This window comes from Pyrgilauda ruficollis, unplaced genomic scaffold, assembly GCF_017590135.1.
Source record: "Pyrgilauda ruficollis isolate IOZ18807 unplaced genomic scaffold, ASM1759013v1 scaffold45, whole genome shotgun sequence".
Lineage (NCBI taxonomy): Eukaryota > Metazoa > Chordata > Aves > Passeriformes > Passeridae > Pyrgilauda > Pyrgilauda ruficollis.
This window is the reverse complement of record NW_024526044.1, coordinates 3,204,761-3,228,389: the sequence shown is the minus strand read 5'-3', so window position 1 is coordinate 3,228,389 and position 23,629 is coordinate 3,204,761. Positions and strand designations below refer to the sequence as shown.

At 40.9% G+C, this 23,629-nt stretch overlaps 1 protein-coding gene across 5 annotated transcripts; it reads right to left on the bottom strand.

Annotated features, from left to right (window-relative positions):
• Positions 1 to 1,886: 1,886 nt before the first annotated feature.
• On the bottom strand, positions 1,887 to 23,524 carry LOC121359557 (serine/threonine-protein phosphatase 4 regulatory subunit 1-like). 5 transcript variants are annotated; one of them, XM_041478580.1, is made up of 20 exons: positions 23,394 to 23,524; positions 23,254 to 23,298; positions 18,652 to 18,784; positions 18,215 to 18,321; positions 17,477 to 17,619; positions 16,787 to 16,933; positions 15,096 to 15,203; positions 13,885 to 13,950; positions 13,135 to 13,293; positions 12,481 to 12,674; positions 11,719 to 12,152; positions 10,784 to 11,016; positions 10,131 to 10,223; positions 9,451 to 9,636; positions 9,009 to 9,170; positions 8,318 to 8,418; positions 7,082 to 7,202; positions 6,497 to 6,631; positions 5,676 to 5,817; positions 1,887 to 4,980 (listed from the first exon to the last, which is right to left on the bottom strand). In XM_041478580.1, the coding sequence occupies exons 1-20, from the start codon at positions 23,398 to 23,400 to the stop codon at positions 4,826 to 4,828; spliced, it is 2,871 nt and encodes a 956-aa protein (XP_041334514.1). In that variant the 5' UTR covers positions 23,401 to 23,524; the 3' UTR covers positions 1,887 to 4,825. The 5 variants fall into 5 exon arrangements, with proteins under 5 accessions (XP_041334514.1, XP_041334518.1, XP_041334515.1 ...); XM_041478584.1 differs by having other exon boundaries at positions 10,937 to 11,016; XM_041478581.1 differs by lacking the exon at positions 23,394 to 23,524 and adding an exon at positions 19,449 to 19,492.
• Between the last annotated feature and the right edge of the window lie 105 nt (positions 23,525 to 23,629).

Here is a 23,629-nt window from a genome sequence, read left to right as displayed (position 1 = left end):
TTATTATCAGAGCCCAATTCAATCAATAAAAGCTGGAATTCAAACACATGCACACGTTTGAATTATGCATACAAACACTCATCAGGGGACAGAAGACAACTGCTATGGTCTAGATCATTCCTCTAACATATGGCAGCTCATAGGTAAGGGGGCTCAGAGCCATGAATTTTTATACCTTGACTTCTGCTTGACCCCAGTGGTTGTTTGGCTACTGTTTGGAAACCAAATGAATTGAAATAGCCTCAGAAATTCCATGGAAGAGGCTTGGCCAAGGGATCTCTGCATTTCTTATCCCAAGCCACTAGAACTGTATTTATGGCTTTCTGAGCTGACAGTTCCTTTATTAGCTCCTGTACACACAGGAATTCCAGAAAAAACACCAGCAACCCACACCAGACAGTCATGTCAAGCAAATGCTGCAAACAGAACAGTGTACAGAGAACTGGAACCTGAAGGGAAACCAAAGCACAAACCTCAATTGCAGCCTGGCTTAGGCATCAAACCAACCTAAACAGGCTGCTGGAAGCAGAGTAGGAAATTAATAACTTTTGGCTCCCCTCTGCAAACCACCTCCCTCCCTAAACCTTACTGGTCAGCAGATCCTCAGGCACAGCTCACTGCTGGCTTCTGCTTGCCTTTGAACACAGTTGGTGGTTACAACCCAACAACACTGCAAATTCAGAAAATGAAGGCAGAGAATGTGTGGACATGCTAGACAGACTACCTTTGGAATTGTGTGCCCCAGTTCATCTGCAGTTCCATTTCTCTCAGTCCTTTGCCACCTCCTCACTGCTCTTCCCTCCCCATCCTCTCCCTACCATGGATCCCAGCAGCCAACCCTCATAAGCAATCATCCTCCCTGCTAATCACTCTTCTGAAAAAGCTGTTTCTATTTTTCCTTACTGCTCCAAGCTCTTGTGCCACAGCAGAGCAGCACATGGAGGCATGGCCTGAGTGCTGGGGACTAAATCACAGCCCCTCTGCCCCTCCTCATGAATTTGACAGTGACAAAATTCCCTCCTGAATCTTCTCTGGCCTAGAGTTATGTGAATTCCAGGAGTCTCTTTGAAATCCTGTTTTAATACTTCACAATTTATGCACAGGGTATTTCTGCTTTTCTATCAATACAATTCTGCTTGGTAACTCCCAGTTTGAATGCTGATTGTGTTTTGCATAAATCAACTAAATTGCAGCCCTTCTGTTTCATTGGTACTTTTTGTCTGCTTCCATCAGGAACAATGTCAGGGAGATTGCAAGCTGACTACAATTCTCTTCCCTAAGCAAGAGGAAAACATGCAAGAGCCCAATCAGCACCAGTTTCCTGATGGCTGTTGGGCTTTATAAGCTGTATTGTACTCTGGCATTTAACAATTTCTGTTCATTTGGTTCACTTTAAGAAGGGAATGTAACAATTGCCAAAGTGTTCTGAGCCTCTGGTGTCTATTGATAAATATGGAACAGGTGTAACAACAGCTTCTCTTTCCTTCTCCTTAAAAATTCCCTGAGCTAAAAAGTTGTTTGTGCAATGCCAAAGCAAGAACAGGTCTCTGCTCCCAAGTTCCAACACTCAGCTTCCACAGGGAGATGTGCAGCAGACTGGAGTTCACAGGTAAGACAAGACCAACCATGGTGTAAAGCTGCCAAGAACACAAACCTCTGCTCAGGTGCTCCTGAAAGGAGCTTCCCTGTAAGTTCCATATCCCCACAGGCAGGGGAAGTTCCAGCAATTGACGGCACATTTTAAAGATTCTTTTACTACACAGCACAAAGAACTCCCATTCAGCCCTGGTCTGACAGCCAACAGTGCTCACATCTGGGACAGGTTTCATTAACCAAGAAATGCACTCACATCTCACCCACGACAAAAATGAGTTACCACAAGTTGGTTTATAAAACAGTCACAGGATTTATTGAGATAAATACAAAGTTACATAGATTCTTTAGTCTGACAAATGAATGACACTTCCAGAGTGTCCCCACTTAACTGGGCTCTAAACACCACACTGTAGTGACACAGCTGCCACGTGCTCATCCCACCAGGGCCACAAGTGAGGCTCAAACCTAAGCAACATGACCAACATGCTTTGGATCACAAGTGCTGGACCATTCCCTACAGCATCCCAGCAATATTGCACCAGCTACTGTTACTGTCATGTTCCTTAGCTAGAAATGCTGAAAAGTGATATCCCTACTGCTGCTGTGAAAGTGGATGGACTACCTAACTTTGCTCCACCTGGCTTTTTAAATACATATTTTTGCATAATTTAAACAACCCAGAGAACTGCACGTGAACACACTCATTGCATACATTTGTCTAGGACAAGACGTAAAGTGCAGCCTTTTAGTCATGCTGAAATCATTTCTAGTTTAAAACTAAACCAAAAGGACAAACTTGCAGAGGGTAAATCTGGGTAACAGACCTGCACATTGTCTACAAAAAACCCACCCCAGAACCCTGCTGGCCCCCCTTAGGACATGCAACTGTGGACTGTAACAGGAGGTTTTAAATGCTGGACTGAAATTGCCTTGTTCAAAACCAACCTGAATTTGGGAGCCAGTGAGGTACCAAAATATTGTTAAAAAACAAAGAACTTTGTTCAGCCTTTTAGTGAACTTTTATAGCTGGTGGCTTACCCTTTACACACATCCTAGTTAAAAACTCCTACTGAACACTACCCAAACATGCTGAACCCTATGGAAGCTTGTGTTTTCCAGTGGATTATTGCAAGTCAAGGTAACTATTGAAGGTGATCTGACAAACAGCAACCTGGGTTGGGTTAACCTTCAAGGTATTTAATTTATATACAGTATATTTCAAACATACTTACATATACACACAATTAAAAAAATCTGTTCAGTGCTGAGAAATTTAATGAACTGATAATAAAAAACAGAAGTGAAACCTTGTCAGAAAGGCCTTAGAAAATCTGAACTGTTAGAAAATATCAGTATAATGCCAGCATTAGAAAAAGATATTAGAACTAGAAAAAATTAACTTGAGGATTCTTTTTGTTAAGAAATTGCAATCATAAAAATTCTGTACTGAAGAAGCATTTGTTTTAAATTATAAAAAAAACTGTAAAAAATTAAATGCAGAATATTGCAAAGTTTACACTGTTTGCTGCAATAGCAGTGGTGTATTTCTGCCTGCAACTTCCAAAGAGCATTTTGTGATCTTACAAGAAAACAATTTGCTACAAATACTGTACATATTATAATACATGACTGGTTAACTCATACAAAAGTGAGCCCTCCCAAAATACAGAACCCAGCTGAGGAACCTACTCACTGTATTGCCACATTCCAACAAAACCAAAAAAGGTATTTCTGTGAAAACCTTCCCCCATGTGAATTACTTACTATGAACATGAAATAAGGGTGAGTATTTACACAGGTCTGCTGAGGAGAAAGGACTCTGCTCTCAGAAAGAAAGTAACTGTTATCACATGAAACCATTTCTTTAGTATTTAAGCATTAGTTTTTAAGCAGGACAAAGTTTCAACCCACAGTAAAGACTTTTTTCCAGGACCCATGTTATTGCAGATTTGGGATCCAAAAGAAGACAGGGTCCAGCAGAAGTATAAGCTTTATAATTTTTCTGAGGCTACTCAATTTGGCTAACACAATTCTGCTCTTTCTTCCAAGCCCCTGTTGCAACAGACAAGGGACATCCCACTTCACCTTATGTGTCTGACTTGGTGTTTGCCCCAGACCTTGCCCTACAACCCCCAGAGGCTGCAGAGCAAACTGTGGCACCACCTTTCCCCAGAACATTTCTGCACTGGGGTTTTGCAGAATTTAGAGCTCCTTTGTTTCTTAGGAAAAGCTGTTTGGGGTTTAACCACCGGGCAGGTTAAAAGGTGTTTGTTAAATGAGGTGTGCATGTAGAACAAACAGACTCAAGCCTGTATCTCTCTGTAATACCCTTGCACAGCTCCTGTTGCAGAACTGAATTTCAACTCAAGTGACCTTTGCTGGGGCAGAACGAGGAATTTTCCGCTTAGGAACACTCCAGTCTGCCTGCTCCTGGGAGAGGCAGCAGCGACAAAACCTGACCTGTGAACACCTGTAAGGGCAGTCAGAAATGTGAAATGTTGCTAATATGATCTGTTAACACTGTAAGGGTATTGCTCAGAAGGAACAAATTAATAGAAACCTCATAATATACAAAGAATCTTGAGCTCTCTGTGCTTTGAAAAATATCACACATAAAAATGACCAACCAATGCTTAGTTATAACAGTGTAACTACTTTAAAAAATGAAATTATTTTTGAGCTATTCCCACTGATACAGAATTAAGTTCTTCATAATTTTTTGTTACAATTCAAAACTATTCACATATATACAGTTTTTTTCAAATAAATGCAATAGGTGGAACATTACAAAGATTATAATAAAAGTGAGGAAAGAACAGTTTCAGGAAAGTTTGCTATAATCAGGTTTTAAGATTTAGCCATCTTTTTGAGCTTACAGCAAACTTGTACTAATGGAAATGTTTTGTTAAAAAAATGAAATGTAAATTCCAATTATGCTTAAACACAGAACGTGGTGTAAGACTTTACAGACAATAGTGAAGTGCAGGTGAGGTCAGAGTTATCACCTTGATTTATAAAGGGAAAACCAAAAGGAAGGAATTACTCACAAGAATCAAACACACTGCTGTAGATGAAACAAGGTCATGAAATGAAGACTGCAACATTTCTCAACACCCTTTTCCTGCTCAAATAGGTAACAAAACCCACCTTATCTGTCCTCATTACTCACACTAACAGAAACAAGGTGAAAAACCATCCTGCTGTTCAGCCTTCACTGCACAACAACTCCTTAGTTTTGTTTTTCAATGATGATATTGTCCATGTTATCCTGCTTCAGTTTTATGGTGGCAAAGAAAGACACATCTTGATCTCTGTCAGACTGCAGGGCTAGAATGGTCTCTTCTGCAGCTTCTAGATGAGGATTGCCAACACTTTTAAAATAAGCTGGAATAAGGGGAGAAAAAAGACCATTTTAATCAAATCCAAAGGAATAAACCCTAGAGCATAAGTAGTGCAGAAATACAGAGTATGCCAAAACCATCTGGGGCAGCTTATCCAGCTTAGTTTCCTTACAGAAACTACAGGAAACTAAGGAAGCTGACAGAGAAAGAGAAATATGCTGCTTCTGATTCATCTTACTAGGTACTTAAATACTTCTAAGATAAACCTTTTTGCTGAGCCCTAAACAGAAATGTATCAATGAGCAACAGGAAGCTGCTACTGTACAACACATTCCAAACCCTTCTCCATACTTTATTCTGAAAAAAAGTCAGGAGATTTCTGTTCTTCTTCCTCTGAATGATCAGAGGGCAGCACACAAAGGCGTTTTGGGATACGGCAGCCGGTGCTGAGGCGGAGGCGGGCTCGCCAGGCGGAGCAGCCTCGGGCGCGGCTGGCGGGGCCGCAGCGCCGCCGTGCGGGGCCGCTCGGCACCTGCAGGACCGGCCGGGGCAGCTCCGGCCCTCTCGGCAGGAGCGTCCCGAGGCTGCACAGCCACTCGAGCACTCCCAAATCTGAATTTAAATCCTAAATTACAGCGCGTGACTGTTTTACAGCCTTGCACCGACTGGGCTACAAGAGCTGTGCTGGCAGAGGAGAGCGCGAGGTGTTGATCTGTCCAAGGAAATGAAGGACTGCACCTTTCTCCAGCAATGTCTGCCTGAGAGCCTTGGCGAGCAGGACCCTGACGTTTGGCACAGGATCTGATGCAAGGCTTAGAAGGCTGGGGAGTAAGTGTTCAACAAACTGGTCCACAGGCATGCACTCCTCTTCTACTACAGCCTATGAGACAAACACACAACAGAAAAAGCAAGATTTACGTTAAAAATACACTATTTGCCATTCCTTTCATTTCTTTCCACTTTGCCCTTAATTTGGCCTGTTAAGAAAGCTCTGAATGAGAACACCCCACTCTGTGTCTCACCATTTTGAATTTCAGCCAAAGATGGGCCAGAAAGAGCAGACGAATTTCTTTCAAGAATGTTTTAAGAAAGGCTGCTCTCTTGCCTGTCATCACTCTTTTCCCTTTTAATGTTCAACCCTTGCTCCTCACTGCTACCTGAGTAAGCATTTTTGGTTTGGAGGGGGTGAGTGGTGGCAATAAAGAGGGAAATAGTTCCTGGCATCCAGCACCCGTTGGTGGTGTGAAGAGCTCTTGTGATCCTTTAGCCTAACATTTGTTTAATCCTTGGCTGTGCATCTCTGTTTGGGACTTAACTCTTGGCTTTGCCACTGGGATACCAGACAGCCCAAGGATCAGCTGTGGCAGCTGGAAGCACAGACCCAGACAGGGATCCAGCTTGGGGTGGGACAGCCAGAAGCCAGCACTGAGACCACACTGACTCTGACCAAACCAAAAATAACAAAAAAAAAAATTGTGAGTCAAATTTCAGTTTTGCCCACATTGCTGCAAAACCCCAAATTCAATGTACACATAGAAACAGAGAGAGAACATTCCAACCTGACAAATGAAGGCAAAGGCTTGTCTCCCAACCCACTTGGAGCAGTGGCGAAACCGCACTACGAGCTCATTGATGAAATTTAATCCCAGGGCATTGGCACTGTTTGCATAGAACTTCTGTAGTATTGCTACAACCTGTGAGCCAAAGGAATGGGAAAAGGAGGAGAACAAAGAGAAGAAATGGAACTTCAGCTTCAGCCCTTAGACTTCAAAATACATAATTTCATTTGAATTCTACAAGGGACACTGTATTCCGGCTTGTAGACTTCATAACAAATTAAAAGATCAATAGTTGGTTGTTCTCTGTTTTATTGTGGGGTTTTTTTCCCCCCAGAATGAAGGTTTTCCAAATCACATATACTGGCTTTCATTCACATACAACCACAGAGAAAAATTTCAGTATCTGTGGCAGTCTGACAACTCAAAATATTTTATAAACTTTCCACTTCACTTTTTTCCATATTCATTCCTGTGTTTATCAAAACATCCCTATTCACCCTACTGTCTGAAAAAACAGTGATTTCAGGTACCCTGTCCAGGACCATTTTGCTGCTCTCCTGCCAGGAAGTGAACTAAATCCCCTACCAGTTTGAAGGAGATCCACCGAACTTCTGAAACTTTATCGGAGCACAGAGTAAGTGCAATGTGCCTTAAGTAGTCATAGACATCATTGGGATTGTAGAGCTCCAGGATCAGGATCAGCTGCCTGGAACACAAAGGAAACCATTACTGTACCAAGTGCAGCACCAGCCTGCTGCCATTCACCAGAGCTCTTACAGGTGGGGAAGGAGCACCAAAGCAGCAGGGTTACTACAGAGCCCTTGAGCAGTTTGTTCTTCTCTTCACTTGTTACAGGTACAGGCTTTAATCCATCAGGGAGGCTCAGAAACACTGTGATCCAAACTACATGTACCAGTGTATCAACATTATCCAAAAGAATAACCCAAAGCTACAAACAGAAGCATGAGAAGCCTTTTTCAGCTTCAAACCAATACCCTGTACATTCTTGCAAAGCAAACACTGAATATTTACCTCAGTGTAGAAATCTACATTTCAGAAAATAATTCCTGTCACAGAACCACACAGAACTCACTCCAGCCACAGACCCAACACAGAACCACCACCCACACAGAACTGGGGCAGTGGCAGCTCCCCACCAGAACTCAGGGAGCTGCTGTGTAACTTCTGTACCACTGTGAGTTTGTTGTGCCAAGCTGGAAAGGGAGAGCAAGTGCTCAACAACCCTAACACAGCAACAAAATAATCACAAAGGTCAGACTTTATCTGCAAACCGTGGCTACAATGGTGCTGCAACTATCAACAGGGCTTGTAGAAGAAGAACTGTGGGATGATAATCTACTTCTGTTACATACCCAGTCTCATAGAAGTACCAAAAAAAATCCCAGCTTATTTTTCAAGAACTGTTTTTTCTTTCCTACACATTAAAAACATTACTTTTTACATGCATTTCACTAATTTTTGCAAGAAAGTCTTGAATTAATAAATTCTCACTGAATAGTATCTACCAGATTGTCATGTTTCATCAGGTGCAAGTGAATCAGGTCTCCATTTTAGTAAATCACAGGCATTTAAGTTTTAGTCACATATTACAACAGAACTTGTGGGAAAAAAAAACCAAAACAAAAAACCCAAACACCCTCAACTTCCCCCAAACAACCCTAACAGCCAGTGGCTTTTTCCTTCCTAAAGAAAGGTTGTAAACTTTTACCTTCTAATCAGATGTGCTAACTTCTGAATGTAATTACTTATTTCCAAGTTAGTAATACAGGTTAAAAATCAGAAGTTAACAAAATTACATACTCTGCCAGCTCGTAACGAAACCTCCAGTTCCTGCTGTTATCAGTCACCACAAATTCTTGCAGCTGGTAAAGATACTCTCGCCTTTTGTCTGCATGAAGTAGCTAAAGGAAAAACATTACTGGTATAAAACTGATAAAACTTCAGACTTGCAGTTCTCTGGTGTGTCACTGTTCACACCTATGTGCATTTTCCTACTTGAAAGCAAGTGACCAATCACAAGGTGCTTTCTAAAAACTGCACAGTCAGCTGAGTGCCTGGACACACACAAGTGACATCCAAAGTGCTAGAAGTCATCCCTTTAGCAACACCCAAAGCACCATCTCAGGGCATGACAGTGAGTAACCAAAAGCTGAGGATCTGTGTGTGTTCCACAGCAGCCCACCAGGATCTGCCCTCTTCTCTCCCAGCCCCAAACATAAATTGCTACTGGGCCAATTTTCCGTTTACAACAGCCAGCAGCATTTACAACCACATTTACAAAGGGTTTTCAGCTTGGTATTTTGTTGGGGTATGAGAGAAAAGAGCAGTAAGGCACATTAAAAGAAGGAAGAGAGGCACACACACAAAATGGTAGCATTGCTAAAAGCTAAACATTGATTAGATACTGAGACATTCACAGCTTATTCAAAAACTCTTCATATAATGGAGTCAGAAAAATAATTATGTTGAGAAATGTATTACATTTTCCTACCTTCAGAAAGTCATAGAGATGTTTGAGGACACCGATACGCACTTCATCCAGGTCTTTCAAGAAGCCATTGAAAATTGGCACCAGATCAGCAGCTGTTAACTGATCCCCCAGGATCACAGCCAGCTCGTGGATGGAGAAAGCCAGAGTGCGCCGCACCTTCCACTGCAAACGGGCCAGCAAGGGAACTACATGAGGCACCATGACTACAATAAACAAGCTTTTGAACTACCCCTGTGTGAGGACTGAGAGAGCAGGACAAAGAGGGCTAGTAGAAAGTGCTAATCATATTTATGAAGTCTGATTTAAATCTGGGATTTTATATTTTCAGTGCACATTTATTCCGTTATATGAAATTATGTGATCTTCTAACTACAGTACAGACTGATGAAAAAACCTCCTCCACAAAATTCTGGTTTTTTGTAACAAAACTCTCTTTTCTTACCTGTACATCTGAAGCCAGTGTCTCATAGGTGTCCTTGAGGCAGTGCCAGTTCTGCCTGCCCAGTGTCAGGGCCACCCCAGGCAGGCTGTAGGCACAGTGCTTGGCAATCTCAGTGTCAACAGTCTGGGCCCGAGCAGGGTCAGTCATGGACAGGTACTGGTCCAGTAAAGGCTGAGGGATGATGTCCTACAGACAGATACACTTCCATTTAAGAGCAGAAAGAAAATACAGCTGCTGTGCTGCAGTTCTACCAATCAGCCAGCACCTAAACACAAGAGACAAGACACCCCTTGTGTGTGTTACCCTCACCAAGGGTACATGACTCCAGTGGTTATTTATCCTCTCATTAGGATAGAGCAGTCAGCAAGGAACAGTCATTACAGCTTTATCAACACCTTGCATCAACCAAGCTGAAAATTCCTTCTTTGCTGGCGCCAAACAGTAAATCAGTGACAGAGCAGGGCAGTCAGTGCCTACCTTGGATGCACAGGTTGCCCCTAAGGCACCAAAAAGGCAACAGAATGTTCCTAATTTTCTCATCTAAAACAGGGTTCTCCTTGAATTCTGGAGCATTCCTGCACATTCTGCAACTGATCCATTGCAGAAGGTATCACTGCACTAAGGGGAAGATGAACTGTTCACAGTACTCCACTAAATCCATTAGATGCCATTTTAATCACCTGTAATTTTGACTTGTCATCTTCAAATGGTGGATTATTTTCTTGCTCTTTCCTCAAAAAGACACTGGTTCCTCTGTGTTGTTCTTCTGAGTCCTATAAAAGAAGGTACCAGGTAGTGAAATGAAGGAGACTTGGTGCTTTTTGGGCTATTTCAAAGCATCACGGTGCAGAACAACAGAGCTCAGATTCAGAACAGCCCTGCACAGGCAGAGCCTTGTTCAGTGTGTTTATGCAAGTACAAAAAGACAACAGTTGCACACTGAGGCAAACAGACTGTGGCAGCAACAAGGGCAGCAGTAGTTAAGATTTACTTCTAAAGAAAGGAATCTAACATCACAAACCCAACATTCATACACATTTTGGATGATTACTTTTAAAGAGTTTTTATTCTTGAAATTAAATTATGTCAACAGAATTTAATCAGAAAAAAAAACCAAAAAAACCCTGTACAAGACTACTGCAAAACTTTACCTCCTGGATTATTTGTGTGCAAACAGAAATTATAACCTTTAATGGCTTTTCTTTTGTTAATTAGAGTAAGTAGAATATGATAGCCTTGGTCTAGTAATGTTAAAAGGATCAAAAGTGGGTCAGTTTTGCCAGGGACTACGTAACCCCATACAGCTCAGACATGGAGCACAACATGTACTTACTGTGCTTTTCAGCACACTGCTGCTTGACTGGTCACTGATGTCACCCTGGGAGGCAGGGGATGAAAGAGTGTCCCCCTGCACCTGGTGGCAGGCAGCATCTGAAACTGTTGTTTCATCCAAAATCATTTTGTTCTGAAGATTGTCACCACTTACTTCCATTTTTTTGGCTTCACAGTCACCAACAGAATCAAACTGGGCAGCTCTGAGAGCAGCAGACAACACTTGGACCTGAGCTGTATAAAGCAGAAGATGGTTATTTAGTCTCATTTCTGCATTTAAAGACATTAATAATAGCCTTGTGCCAATAGGCTCTTGTGATTAACTCATCTGAAAAGATAAAAGGTAGCCCAGTAGGAGCTGCACACAAATGCTGTATTAGCAAACATTTGCACTTGGAAAGAGAAGGCATTTTACTGCAGAGCACTCAAGAGATTTGGTGAAACATGAAACTGAGCTGACTATGGATGGCAAGAAGGATTTGGTCCATGAAGCACAGATCCCACTGTCAGGGCCATATCCTTCTAATGCTTTTGACAAAGGGCCTGTTTCAGGTGGGTAAGGACAAAGAACTTGAAAGTAGGGCCATTCTCAGTCAGCCAATATTAGATGAATTCAGCTTTTAACACTGTCACTAAACCCACAGGACCTACAATACTCAAAACCTGTTAAAACTGTCTTTAACAAGCTGGTTTCCCTTTTGTAGTTAGATCAATTTATTTTTCAAGCAAACAGAAGCCAGGAACATTTCCCCGGCTGCTCTAGAAATAACTTAGGTCTTAGGAAAAAGTTGTTGCATAACCTTCTACATTAATTTATTACTCAAGATACGTTCATCACCCTATGAAGATCAAGCTAATTAAAATGCAGTCAAGTGTTTTGTAAAGATCAGAAAATCTGCTCAGAGAAAACAGAATTTTACTGTCACAGAGTCTCACCTTGAACATCTGGATCATCTATGTGCTCCTGTAAGCTTTGTAGAACCTTTTTTATTTCACTGCTAGCAACACAGTTATTACATGGCACAGAGCAGGCATCGTTGTGCTTCTCAGCCTTGAACTGCAGCAACTCCAGGTCCTGACTTATGTCGGGCAGAGGAGGGCGCCAGTACAGGAATGTGTTAAACACATCCTCGGCAGACGGCAGCGCCGAGCTCAGCCCCGGAAAACTGCTCTCCTTCGTGCCTTCAGTGGCACCAGCAGCAGTTTTGTCACCCTGACACAAGGCAGACACATCTTCTGCAGGGCTGGCACAACAATCTGAACTTTCTTCCCATGAATTTTTATTTAGGTCCTCAGAGAGCTTTGTATGAACTTCTGCTGAAGTCTCCTCAGTGGATGATTCTGGTTTGATTTCCATTGGTTGTTCTGAGCTGGAAACAAAGTTATTGAAAGTAAACTTTAAGTACTCTGTAACAAGAGGTTTTCGGTGAAATACTTCATAAAAGACAGCAGCAACAACAGAAACTTTTCTCTAAAGGTAGAATTTGTTACCACTATGCTTTACTTCACCAGTTTTCCCTTGCCCTCCTGCGAAGCCAAAGTGAGTTTTTCAATAATGTGGTTACTCAAATGTGTGATCTCACTTTTCAGACCTTTTCTGGAACTGCATTCTCAACTTGAAAATTTTTAGTCTTGACAAGCAACAAAACCCCTTTTTTTAAACCCCTTTCACCACATCACACCTTTCCCAGGATTTACCTGGGCAATGCAGCATTTGCACTGGAAGACACCACAGTGATATTGTTGCTTGGCTGACAGGAATTGGAATTCACATCTTGTGCTGGTGGTCGGATACTCAGTGTCCCATCCTCTCGAATGTAAAGACCAGCACTTGAAGGGTTTGCAAAGGTAGAAATAAATGGGCCAAGAGACTGAAAGGCAGCCTGACGAACCTGCGGTGGTGTGAGAGCAACAGTCAGGCTTCATGCAACTCTCACAGAATGGAAAAATCTTAATTTGGTGCAATATTCAGTAAGAACCAATTGGTTCTTAATATAACAGCTTCATTTAATACCAAATATAACCAATTACCAAATAAGTGACACCTAAGCAAAGACACCTAAGCATATAACTATAATAATTGTACAGAAATCTTTTGGAAGTTATAAATTTGAAGGACATCTGTTTACTTCTACTCATCTATTTAACACAAGCAACCTTTTCTCAGAAGAGTACTTACACTTATAAACTGCTGAGAAAGTTTCTTATGTTTCCTCTATCTCATTAGAGATTAGTTTTTAGCACATTAAGCTCTGGTCTCAGAAAATGCACTTCAAAGCACTACTAAACTTGCCCATTATTTGTTTAGGATCTGCCTGGGAGGAGGCACCCATTCCAGAGGGAGTTACTCACCCATCTGCAGGTGTCACTGATCAGGCTGATGAACAGTGGGGACAGTTTGCTCCTGCGAACTTCTGGGGACGTGGTGTAAGACACTGCCATGAAGCATTCAGCACAAGCCTTCCTCATTCCCCACACACTATCAGAACACAGCTCAAAGAACTTGGGAATCTGCCAAAAACAAGCCAATCCAAAACTAATTCAAGACTAAACAAAGACTGAAGCGATATCAAAGTATTTGTTTGAAAACTGGAGACAATAAGTAAAGAACAGAAGAAACAGGGACAGGTTAAACACATACACTAATTAAAGGAATTGGAAAAAACCCATCTGTCTCTCACTTACTATATTAGGAATGTGTGTACAACTATTTGCAGAAAGAAAGAATAGAAAGAATTATTAATGGCCTATTTTCCCTGAAATAATAATTGAATTGATGATCATCTAGTTCAGGGAAAAATAAAAGTGATAATTCTACAATGTGTGTGCATACATAAACATATGTGTGTATATATATACACATACATATATATATATATATCTACTGTCAATTACATTGTTAAACACGTTTTGCAAAGCAAGAACTTTGCATTTCTCTTAATTCCCAGTTTTGTTGTGTAATTGCAACCAAGGCCTTAGCCAAACCAATTAAAAAATGCATGCACACTGATTAATTTATAGAGAAGACAATAAAGGAACTCATTATTAAACTTTCTGAACTGAGAAATACAGGTCTTGCAAACTGATTTGGTTTTTACATACCAGCAGTCTTTCAGTGGCTTCTTGCCCAACAGCATTACAAATGTCACCAAAATTAGCTGCACAAATCTAAGAAATAAAAAGTCATTAATAACACTGTGTCTCTTTCAAGGGCATTAGTTTGATTATCAACTCCACCATGCATTATTTATCCCATCAAACAACTGCACATGTTTTGACTCTTCCAATTTCAGGCCTGTAATCCTGAAATCAGGATCGTGTAATATTAACTCATGTAATATTAACTCATCCAAACAAAGAGTCATTGGAGCAAGTGTCCATACACCACATGCCTCTGGGATCAATAGTAATAAAGGTTTCTGCACAAGGAGCATCATCTGCTCCAGTAACCACCAGAAGGGACAATAAGCCCACATGAAAGTTTAAATCACTTTGAGCAGCAGCTGTCAAACCCAAAGCAGGCCAGAACACGATACCAGGGTCAGGACTTAGGTGTACTGACAGCACTACCCTGGCTCAAGGTGGCTTAAGTGCTTTGCTGAAGCAAAGTTTAATCAAGGTCTCAAGTTCGTGCCATTTACAGGCCATTACAGAAGCTCTAATTAAGGCAAAAGGGACATCCCCTCAGGCTGCAAAAAGATGTTGGCAAAATCTGAAATCATTTAAGATAGAGCTGTGTTCATACACGTTTTAGTCACTCTCTGTGCACAGCTCAAATTCCAGCAAGTGCAGCTTATGTTGCAGACCAAGCTGAAGCTTGGTGTGACCCTTAAGCCTACACAAGTATTTTAATACTTCTTATGCTACAAGTTTCCTTTTGTACTCAAACATGAGTTAAAGTAAGTCTTACACTTTGGGGATTTCTCCTTTCAATAATAACAGATTTTTTTAAAGAAAGGATGTCTCAAATGTCTGTTATTTTTTAATTTTGAAATAAGATGCTAGAAATTATAAAAGTTGTTGCCATCCTATAACCAAGCACAGCAGCTTATTAAAAAAAAAAAACAAAACATTGTGCAAAACTATTAAATGTACAAGACCAGTTTAATTACTGAACCTAACCTACTGGCCAAAGTCTACTATCTGTTTCTTTACTGAACCACAGAAACTAGAACCATGTCAATAAATCAAAACTTCTCTTCCAGATGCTTTGAAAGCCCATCAGCTAGAGTTATGACTAAATTATGCAGGAAAGCATTTGGACAGCAGTACAAACTCATTTTCAGGTGGTTTAGGGCTGGACACACACCAACCTTTCGGACTTGAAACAATTTCCCATCACTGCACAGTTCACAGAAACGAGGAAGCAGCATGTGCTCAACTGTTGTTCTGCTCAACATAGAAGCCATTTTACAGATTATCTGAAAATCAGAAAAGGAATATATGTAAGGAGAAGAAAATTATAAAGCTTTTAAGCAGAGCTAAATATTCCTCCTAAAAATTACCTCAGAGAGCGAGACAGTGATTACAATCAAACAGATGAAACTGCTACACATTATTTGTATTTCCATACACCTGTTTTATGTAAAGCACAAACACAGCTTTACTTTAAATCATTCTATGCCAGAACATAACATTTCTGCATTTAATTCTTTGTCTTTTTTATCTGGTTAGACTTTTACTAAAAGATTTGTTTTCAAGGTGTTTGCAATGTGGCAAACACTGGCATTTTTTATGGAGAAGACAAAAGTTCCATTGCACTAAGGATCTTACAAAAACCACACTCTCTAAGCATGCTAGAAATATCCCAAGGTTCAGCATGCAAGTACAACAATGGTCTTTAACAGCTCAGATACTTAAAAACATGCACAGACCCAGCTCTGTAGGCTCAGATACCACAGTAAAATACAAGTTTGCCATACAGCAGGAGAAAAAAAAAAGTGCAAGAAAAATTAGTTATTTAGGTGAGCCAATGCACACTTTACAGGAATGATGCCCAGGAATTTTAGGAGTTAACAGTGTATAAATAAAGGAAGTTAGCAACGTGCTTATTAATTCAGCTTTCTCTGAGGAACCACCAGTTTCCTCTACCAACACAAACCATGTTTCTGCTGTGAAAATCATGTGCTTTGGGTTGGGTGTTTCCTTTCAGCTCCCACTTTCTGGGAGAAGTTGTAATTCTTATATTTGCAAGAGAAAGCAAGGGGCTCTGATGCACCAGGGGTTTAATGCTTACACAAACATCATCAGATTACAGTCCTCATCTTTCTGGTTTTATTTTCCAAAAAATATTGAAGCTTTCTACCTTCACAAAAAATAAGCTTTATTCCTTTCTAGGAATAAGTGCTTGCCTTTGTAATAGAATGCTAAATAACAACGAAGGAAGAGACCATTCAAGGACATTCCTACAAATTTTCAAACTCCTAAAAGGCATCTGGTGCTCAGATGTCATCCTGGAAAACTGCCTAAGCAATTCCCAACTCCCAAACAAGGAAGAGGAAAATCTAGCTGGTAAAATATTTTACAGGTCAAGTGTCAGATATCCATGCTGAAATGTAATTACACACCAGCACTTTTCTGTGGAGTCAACTGATTTCTTGAAAGTCACCAGGCAATGTTTTTTTCAAAATACTTCAGAAGAGAGATCAGGTCACATTTCTACAACATTACTGTGAAACCTGGTAAAGCAAATGTAAAGAACACTCTGGGGAATGTAACAATCCTAACAAGGATTTTAAAAAAGGCTGCCAAGGACCAATTGTATTTTAAAACTATTCAGCTACTATTTTGACATCATTTATCATCCTGAAGCATAAAGATGGTCTCTTCAAATCTGATATTTTCAAAAATTCAGAATAAAAATTAAAGACTTGTTTTGTTAAAATAAAAATCCAAATATCTTACTGCATAAATACAAAAAGTTTGATGGCTTACTTCATTTAATGTCAGCACTATTCCTGGACCTCATCTTAATCACCAATTGGAATTAATGTTATCAACTTACATTGACAGCTTCCACCTTGTACTCATCATCACTGTCAGGAGCAGAGAGGTCCAGCAGAATTGGACACACCTTATTTTCAATGTCACTCTGAGCCACAAGATCTTGTTCCAGCAGTATCAGCAGTGCTTCCTGGCCTGCCTTTCTGACCTGTAAACAAACACACAAAACCAGTCTGTCACTAGAAAAACAACATTTACAGATACAAGAACCACAAAACCCTCTATCCTTTGAATGGACACACAGGTACAAGCTAAAAAAACAAACCCAGAAAAAAAGTCTTAGCTTTATTATCAAAAGGAATTAGTAACAAATACTAAAGCTTAATATAATCATTAGATGACATTTCATCACATTCTGAAAATGAGATAAAAGATGAAGTAGAAGACAGGGTTTTCAAGTCATGACTCCTGTAACAGATCTGTCCACGTGCTGTCAGGCAGATCCTGAAGTCTCCCATTATCTGCTAAGGGAAGTATTAAAAACAAAACAAAACAAAAAAAAATTTAAAAAAAAAAAAAAAAAATCAGACCTCCCTAGAGGAATGTGCTGAAACCAATAAACACAGAGCACTACATAAAAGCCAGATATCAACCAACATGGAATTTCTTCTTATCTCTTTCTCATGCCTTAAATTCACTGAACTACACAGAATTTTCCAAGGATTCAATTCCTGTTGTCTGTTTTTCCTACCTGATTGTTAACATCTGTGAGGTACCTCACTACTATGGGCATAAGGTATTCAAAAAATGCTGTTGGGAATTTTGGTCGACTTTCCTGTAGAAAGATGGCAATAGGAGGAATCTGTTCCATCAGCTCTGTGCGAACAGTTGGCTCTGGAAATAAAAGTCAGATTACATTAGTAAACATGAAATGAAGATCAGGTACCTTAAGAAAAAAAGTGGCATTTTTCTTTGTTTTCACAACAGAGGAAAATTAATATAACCAAAACATAGAAATAGCATCACTGAGATTGCCTGTTCTTAAAGGAAAGCTGAATAAAACAGAATAGCCTTAAATACATCATCACAGTTCAGAGACTTGGGATCAGTTCCCAAATCAACCCTATAAAATGAGATCACAAGCTGGAAAATCCAGTCACCATGAATGTATGCACAACAACTACTAAAACACACAACTGCTCTGTGCCACTTACACCAGATATAACAAAGCAAATTTACCAAATTTCTTTGAAAATGTTGCTTCAGGCCCCCTATACTAAGAATAGGCCTTTAACATTTACCATACAAAATATTTCAAAAACGAGATAAAAATGAATCTGTTTCCATTGACAGATCTTCCTGCTGGATGATTCAACTTCCTTAGTTCATTCATTGCCTTCTCAAAATCGGAAGTCAGCATTTCCTATGTTGCAATTTACGTAAAATAACTTACACAAATTAAAAAACAAACAAAAGCAAACTTTCAGACCTGCATCTTCAGAGAGCCTGACCACTATTTCCATTACAGTCAGAAAGTCTTCTTCATTGTTACTGAAATCTCGAAAGACATCCAGAAGACCCCTGGCAATAATTTGCCTGTGGAGTGAACACAACAATTGCCTTAATACCCAGCCAGTGACACGAAGATGGGAGGCAAGGGGAACTTATCAAATGTAAATTGCACCATAAAACAGATCAAGCTGTTCTCTGAATATTCCACATACCAACAGAATAAAGATGGAATACGGAGATCTTATTTGATAACCAAGACTGCAAATCTCTTTCCATGGATGTGTTTTACAAGTTATTCAAATAGAAATAACATCAGGCATGTATTTGGGAGAATAATGAAAGACACAACAACATCTTAACATGCACAGTGCACTCAGACTCAGGTACCACCAAGTGTGCCTGCTGTGCCCTTACCTGTTAAATACATTGTCACTGAAGGCATATTTCTCTAGACGAGCCAGTGGAGTTAAGTTATCCTGTCCAGGAATATCCAAGAATGCTGTTATCCTCATGCTATCACAGTCTGGTCCATAATCTTCAAAGCCAACTTGAAGGACATGAAAAGTAACCCCCAAAAAAAAAAAAAAAATCCAAGAGTCAGCAAGAGATGTTACATTGTAAAATGCAAGAAATCAGTAGCTATTTCTTTAAAGGAAAAGCAATTGCACATCACTGGAAACAGCTTACAAAATATCTTAAATTGTATCTTGCATACAGACTTGTAAATTCAAGCTTTAAAATTTAACTCAACTCTCAAAATCCTTGGCTTTAAACACACTTTACTTTGCCCTTTCAATGGAGGATCCACATGCATTGAGTTAAGAGGGCTCAGCTGACACAATTGCACATCACAAACTGACCAACACATTCAAAAGAAAAGTAAGTCCCATTAGAAGAAAACTGGAATTTTAACAATCATAGTAAATTTCAAACTGTATTGCTTTAAACCAGCAAATTCTTATGTCTGTTTCAAAGTTTCTGAGGTACGTTTTTCTTACAGTAGTTACTGGGCCCCACATACCTAAATCAAACAGACTTTGGGAAAAAACTTCAATTTCACAGTACATGTGAACAGCTGGGAGCTCCCTGCTGCACTTATCAACTATGGACTTTTTTCTGTGTGAACCCATTCCTCTCTGAATCTTTTTTGTATTTGCAGCCTCAGATTTTTACCCAAACATTACTACATCAACTGTTACAATTTGCCTTACCAAGTCTAAGAGTCACCATCATAGACCACAGGCAGGAGGTATGACTGTGAAAAGGAAAGGGAATGGGAGAACTTTGTTGCAAACTTATTTTAATCCTTCACCCCTATAACCAAGTGAAATAATGTGCCTGCAATACAAATCTTTCACATAAATGCTCTTATTTAAGCACTGGATACAGGAACTCCACAGAAAGAGTTGCACTGGAGTAGTCAATATTGCTGCTCTGGGTTTACAACTGTCCCAAGCACTCCTAGAGCCAGACACATTTCTTTCACACAAACAGAGCAACTGGGATCACACTTAAGTAAATGCAAATTCTGCCAACACAGCTTCTCACATGCATGAAGTATCTCACAAACCAGCACATGTGCTGACAGTGACAACCACTGAAGACAAAAAGCTGCTTCTTTGGTCTAAACTCCACTAATACCCATTACAAATCACTTTATATGTTAAAAAACCCTCTGGTCCAAGCCTCAGGTTTTTTCCAACATTTCCTATGCAAAACTCTGCTTTCCAATTATTCAGCAAAAGTCAAAACACCATCAGAAATACAGCTCAGTAAAAGAGGAAGTCATCTGAATATACTGGGAGAGAAATGCTATATCTGGGTCTTCAGGGGAAAAAAAGCAGATTGGTTTAAGGTCTCCAAGGAACCCCGGTGAGTTAAAATACTACAGAAGTTCCAAATTCTGCTTTTCTCGCAGACAACAGATTTCAAACAAACAGAACTGTGGGATTAGATTAAACATTGACATTTCAAATGTGCACACAGATACTACAAGTGAACCCACAGCCACACAATAGGAAACAGATGCTAATTATTCCCAGCTTTTTAGAATGATGACATATTGCACTGACACCCTTATTTCCCCTCCACTGGTCATTATTATTTCTCATGCCTGCTCCTTACAGAAGGGTCTGTCGGGTTCAAAACATTTTTCTGCACAAGTGTAAACAATTTACAGAGCCCAGGTCTGTCTGGGATAAATCTGCTCCAGGACTTCCCCCCAATCAAAGCATCTGAAGAGGGAACATCCAGATTTGCTGCTTCAGAAGAAACTTGCTGTGTCCCTGACAGCTCAGGGGAAGTTACACAGTGTCTGTGGCATTGCAGATTTCCCTTCTCAAGTTGCCATCCTTAAGTCTATGCAATTACAGTATATATATTTGAAATTCCACACAGACCAGACACTCAGCAGCTGATTTTTGAGGTTAGTCACCTGTTACACAAAGTAAGACTGATTAGAATCAATATACTTGCCATTAGCTTTACCTAGTTCCCACCTGTCCCTAATTAGAAACACTTTAACAATTAAAGCTATTAGTTCACTTCAAATAGTTCAGAATTCCTACCAATCAAACGACAATGAAATAAATCCCAGTTCTAACTTTTGACTACAATACCACACCTGGGACTAATTTTGTAAACATGATGTACATGTTTAATTTTACTGCATGGAGCAGCTCCATTATTCATTTAAAGTACTTAAGCCCACATCAGTGCTTCCAAGAGCAGAGAGAAAACAGAGCACCACTACTTATGCTCAGGACTGAGAGTTAAATACCTGAAATTTTTTCCACACACTCTCACTACACATAAGTAAGGAATAATCATAGCAGAATCTATTTTGCCTTCTCTCAAGAATTTCAGTTTTCCATAAAATAGGACACCATGGATACTCACATCAAGTACTATAAAGCAAATTCCAAATACTGAACTAGTATTTCTTATCTAATGTTCCTTCACAGATACATCTATTATTCAGTATTTTTCCCTCTAACTAGATCAAATAAGTGAGCTATAAACAGAAATAAATGTGACAGTATTCACAGCTGAACTTGAGTTCACTGTGCTTAAAAGCTGCTCATAGGTGTGAGAAACTCAGGGTCACAGTACCTAGTGGAGCAATTCAATGTCATCACCCAGGGTCACTATTCAGATTTCACAGCACAAACCAGTAAATATCAGCACCCAGCACAACAGTTTAATCAGCTCAAGAAGGTCATTTTCCCTCCTGGTGTTTGTAGAAGGAAAACCAAATTATTTAAATACTTTCTTATTAATCACACAAAGGGCATAAATAAGCTAATTCTTTCTTCCAGATGACCCATTATTTTATGAAAAACAAGTTTTAAGCTGCACTTGATATAGCTAGATTTTACTACAGCTTTTTCCCACATTCGGAATAAGTCCCTAGACTTCCTGTTTCAACACAATTGATCTTCCACTGCATGACACTATTTCACCAATTTACTTAAGCAAGTAAGAATGCAGTTCCAGTAATTTATTTCACTGAGGTTTTCCTAAAACATATCCTGACTTCTTTGCTAGCCTAGTCTATGGACAACAATATCTTAGTCATGGGACACCTGAACTCTGCTACAACAGAGAGCTTTTGATTCCATAATTCTAAAGGTACTGTCAAATTAATTAACATAATCAAAGAATATCTTTAAATAACGAAATTAGATTTTCATAAAGCTCTAAAAGATACATTTATTCACATGCTCATCCTGGAATGGGTAACTTCTTTTATGAATTACCATTTATGGCAAAACTGTCTTTATCTGGACATTTTCACTCACTCGAGTTTTGCCTTACAAGCATCAAGCTTCTTAATCAACTTAGCAAACAAATCTGCTACAGTCTAAACAGAACAGCCAAGGCGTGAACACTAATGGACAACAAACACTTCCAGGGAAGGTCCAAGGCCAAAACCCTTAAGAAAACAACTTTGAAGTTTGCATTTATTTCTGCTCCTCACACTTTACACACTGCTACCTACTAGGGAAAAGCAGAAACCTCAGACTGAGAGCAACAACCAACAGAATTCCACAGAACCAGCTCCTCCCACAGAGGCAACGTCCCTGCACATCTTCCAAACGAAAGGCTTTAGATTCCAGCTGTATTCCAACATTTCCCCTGGTGTTCCTGAATACCACCTTTCTCCTAAATCAGCTTTTGCATACTCAGGTGGGAAGGTGGGTGGGATGGGTCCACCTGTTTGACATTTCCAAGCAGTATAAAACAATAAAAGTCTTGTGAGAAACAAATAAAATTTCTCAAAAGAAACGAATACAACATCTTTCTTTTTTAATAGAAAAGTCAGTCCAGCATCCAGCGTGTCAAGGAAGCCAGCGCACAGAGAGAGCTGCTTTCTAAGGCAACGGAAGTTCATACCACTGTTAGTCAAAGCTTTATCTCCTGAAGTCACAGCGCTTACCAGGCTGCTTCACGTCTGACAGGTGTGCAGCTCTTCTGGAACACAGCCCTGGACTACACGGGCGTGTGATGGAGCGGTTCCCTGCTCTGGGACCGGGGCACGGTACTCAACCCAAACCCGCCGGTTTGTGCCATCCAACCGGGGCACGCACGGAGTGTGTTCTTCCCTTCATCCCGAGGTGCGCCCGCAGCACATCCCTGGGATGCAGGAGCAGCGGACAACGCGTCCTCACAGCCTCTACAGCTTTGCAAAGTCTCACCGCAGCTGAGCAATCCCTGGGCCAAGTATCCTAATTCCCACTGACAACAGGAGCGGGGCTGATCCCCTCATTGCCCCGTGAGCCTTTCCCAGGCTCGGGCGCTGCTGGAGCTGCTGTTTACACCGAACCCAGCGGCCACTGGAACCAGCGGGGATGGTCCCAACGCCCCGGGACCCTTCACCTGCCAGAACTGCCTCAAAATCCTCCCCTCGCCCTCACCGGGGTGAAAATGCGGAGAAGGAAAGAGGGCGACAGGAGGACCCCGGGGTGGGAGCGCGGGCCTGAACAGGGAGCGGAAAAATAAAAAACAGTTACTCACAATCATCTAAGTCATCCTGCAAATCCACAAAATACAAAGGGATCCCTACAAACAAAAAACAGAAGAGAGATACCAGGGGGTTGGTTTCGGAGGGACGGCGGCAGCCCCGGCTGAGCCGCCCGCCCGCCGGCCCCACTTACCGGCCATCTTGGAATGGACATGGGCGAGGAGGAGGAGCGGGAGGGCACAGGGAGGAGCCGCGGGTGCTTCCTGTCGCCGGGTCAGCCCCGAAACGCCACCGGGTGAAGGAGTAGCGGCTGCCGGGGGTCGAGTGGCCCCTCAGCACCCGAGGGGACAACAGCGAGCGGGGGGCACGGGCGGGGACTCCGGCGGCCGCCCAAGATGGCGGCGCGTCCGCTCAGCCTGAGGAGGAGCG

Excerpts from the sequence above, each read along its gene's own strand:
- LOC121359557 (XM_041478580.1), bottom strand. Across the intron at positions 13,951-15,095 it reads AATTGTTTCAAGTCCGAAAG|ATTTGTGCAGCTAATTTTGG; the intron begins GTTGGTGTGTGT and ends TTTATTTCTTAG. Across the intron at positions 12,153-12,480 it reads GCAAATGCTGCATTGCCCAG|CTCAGAACAACCAATGGAAA; the intron begins GTAAATCCTGGG and ends CTTTGTTTCCAG.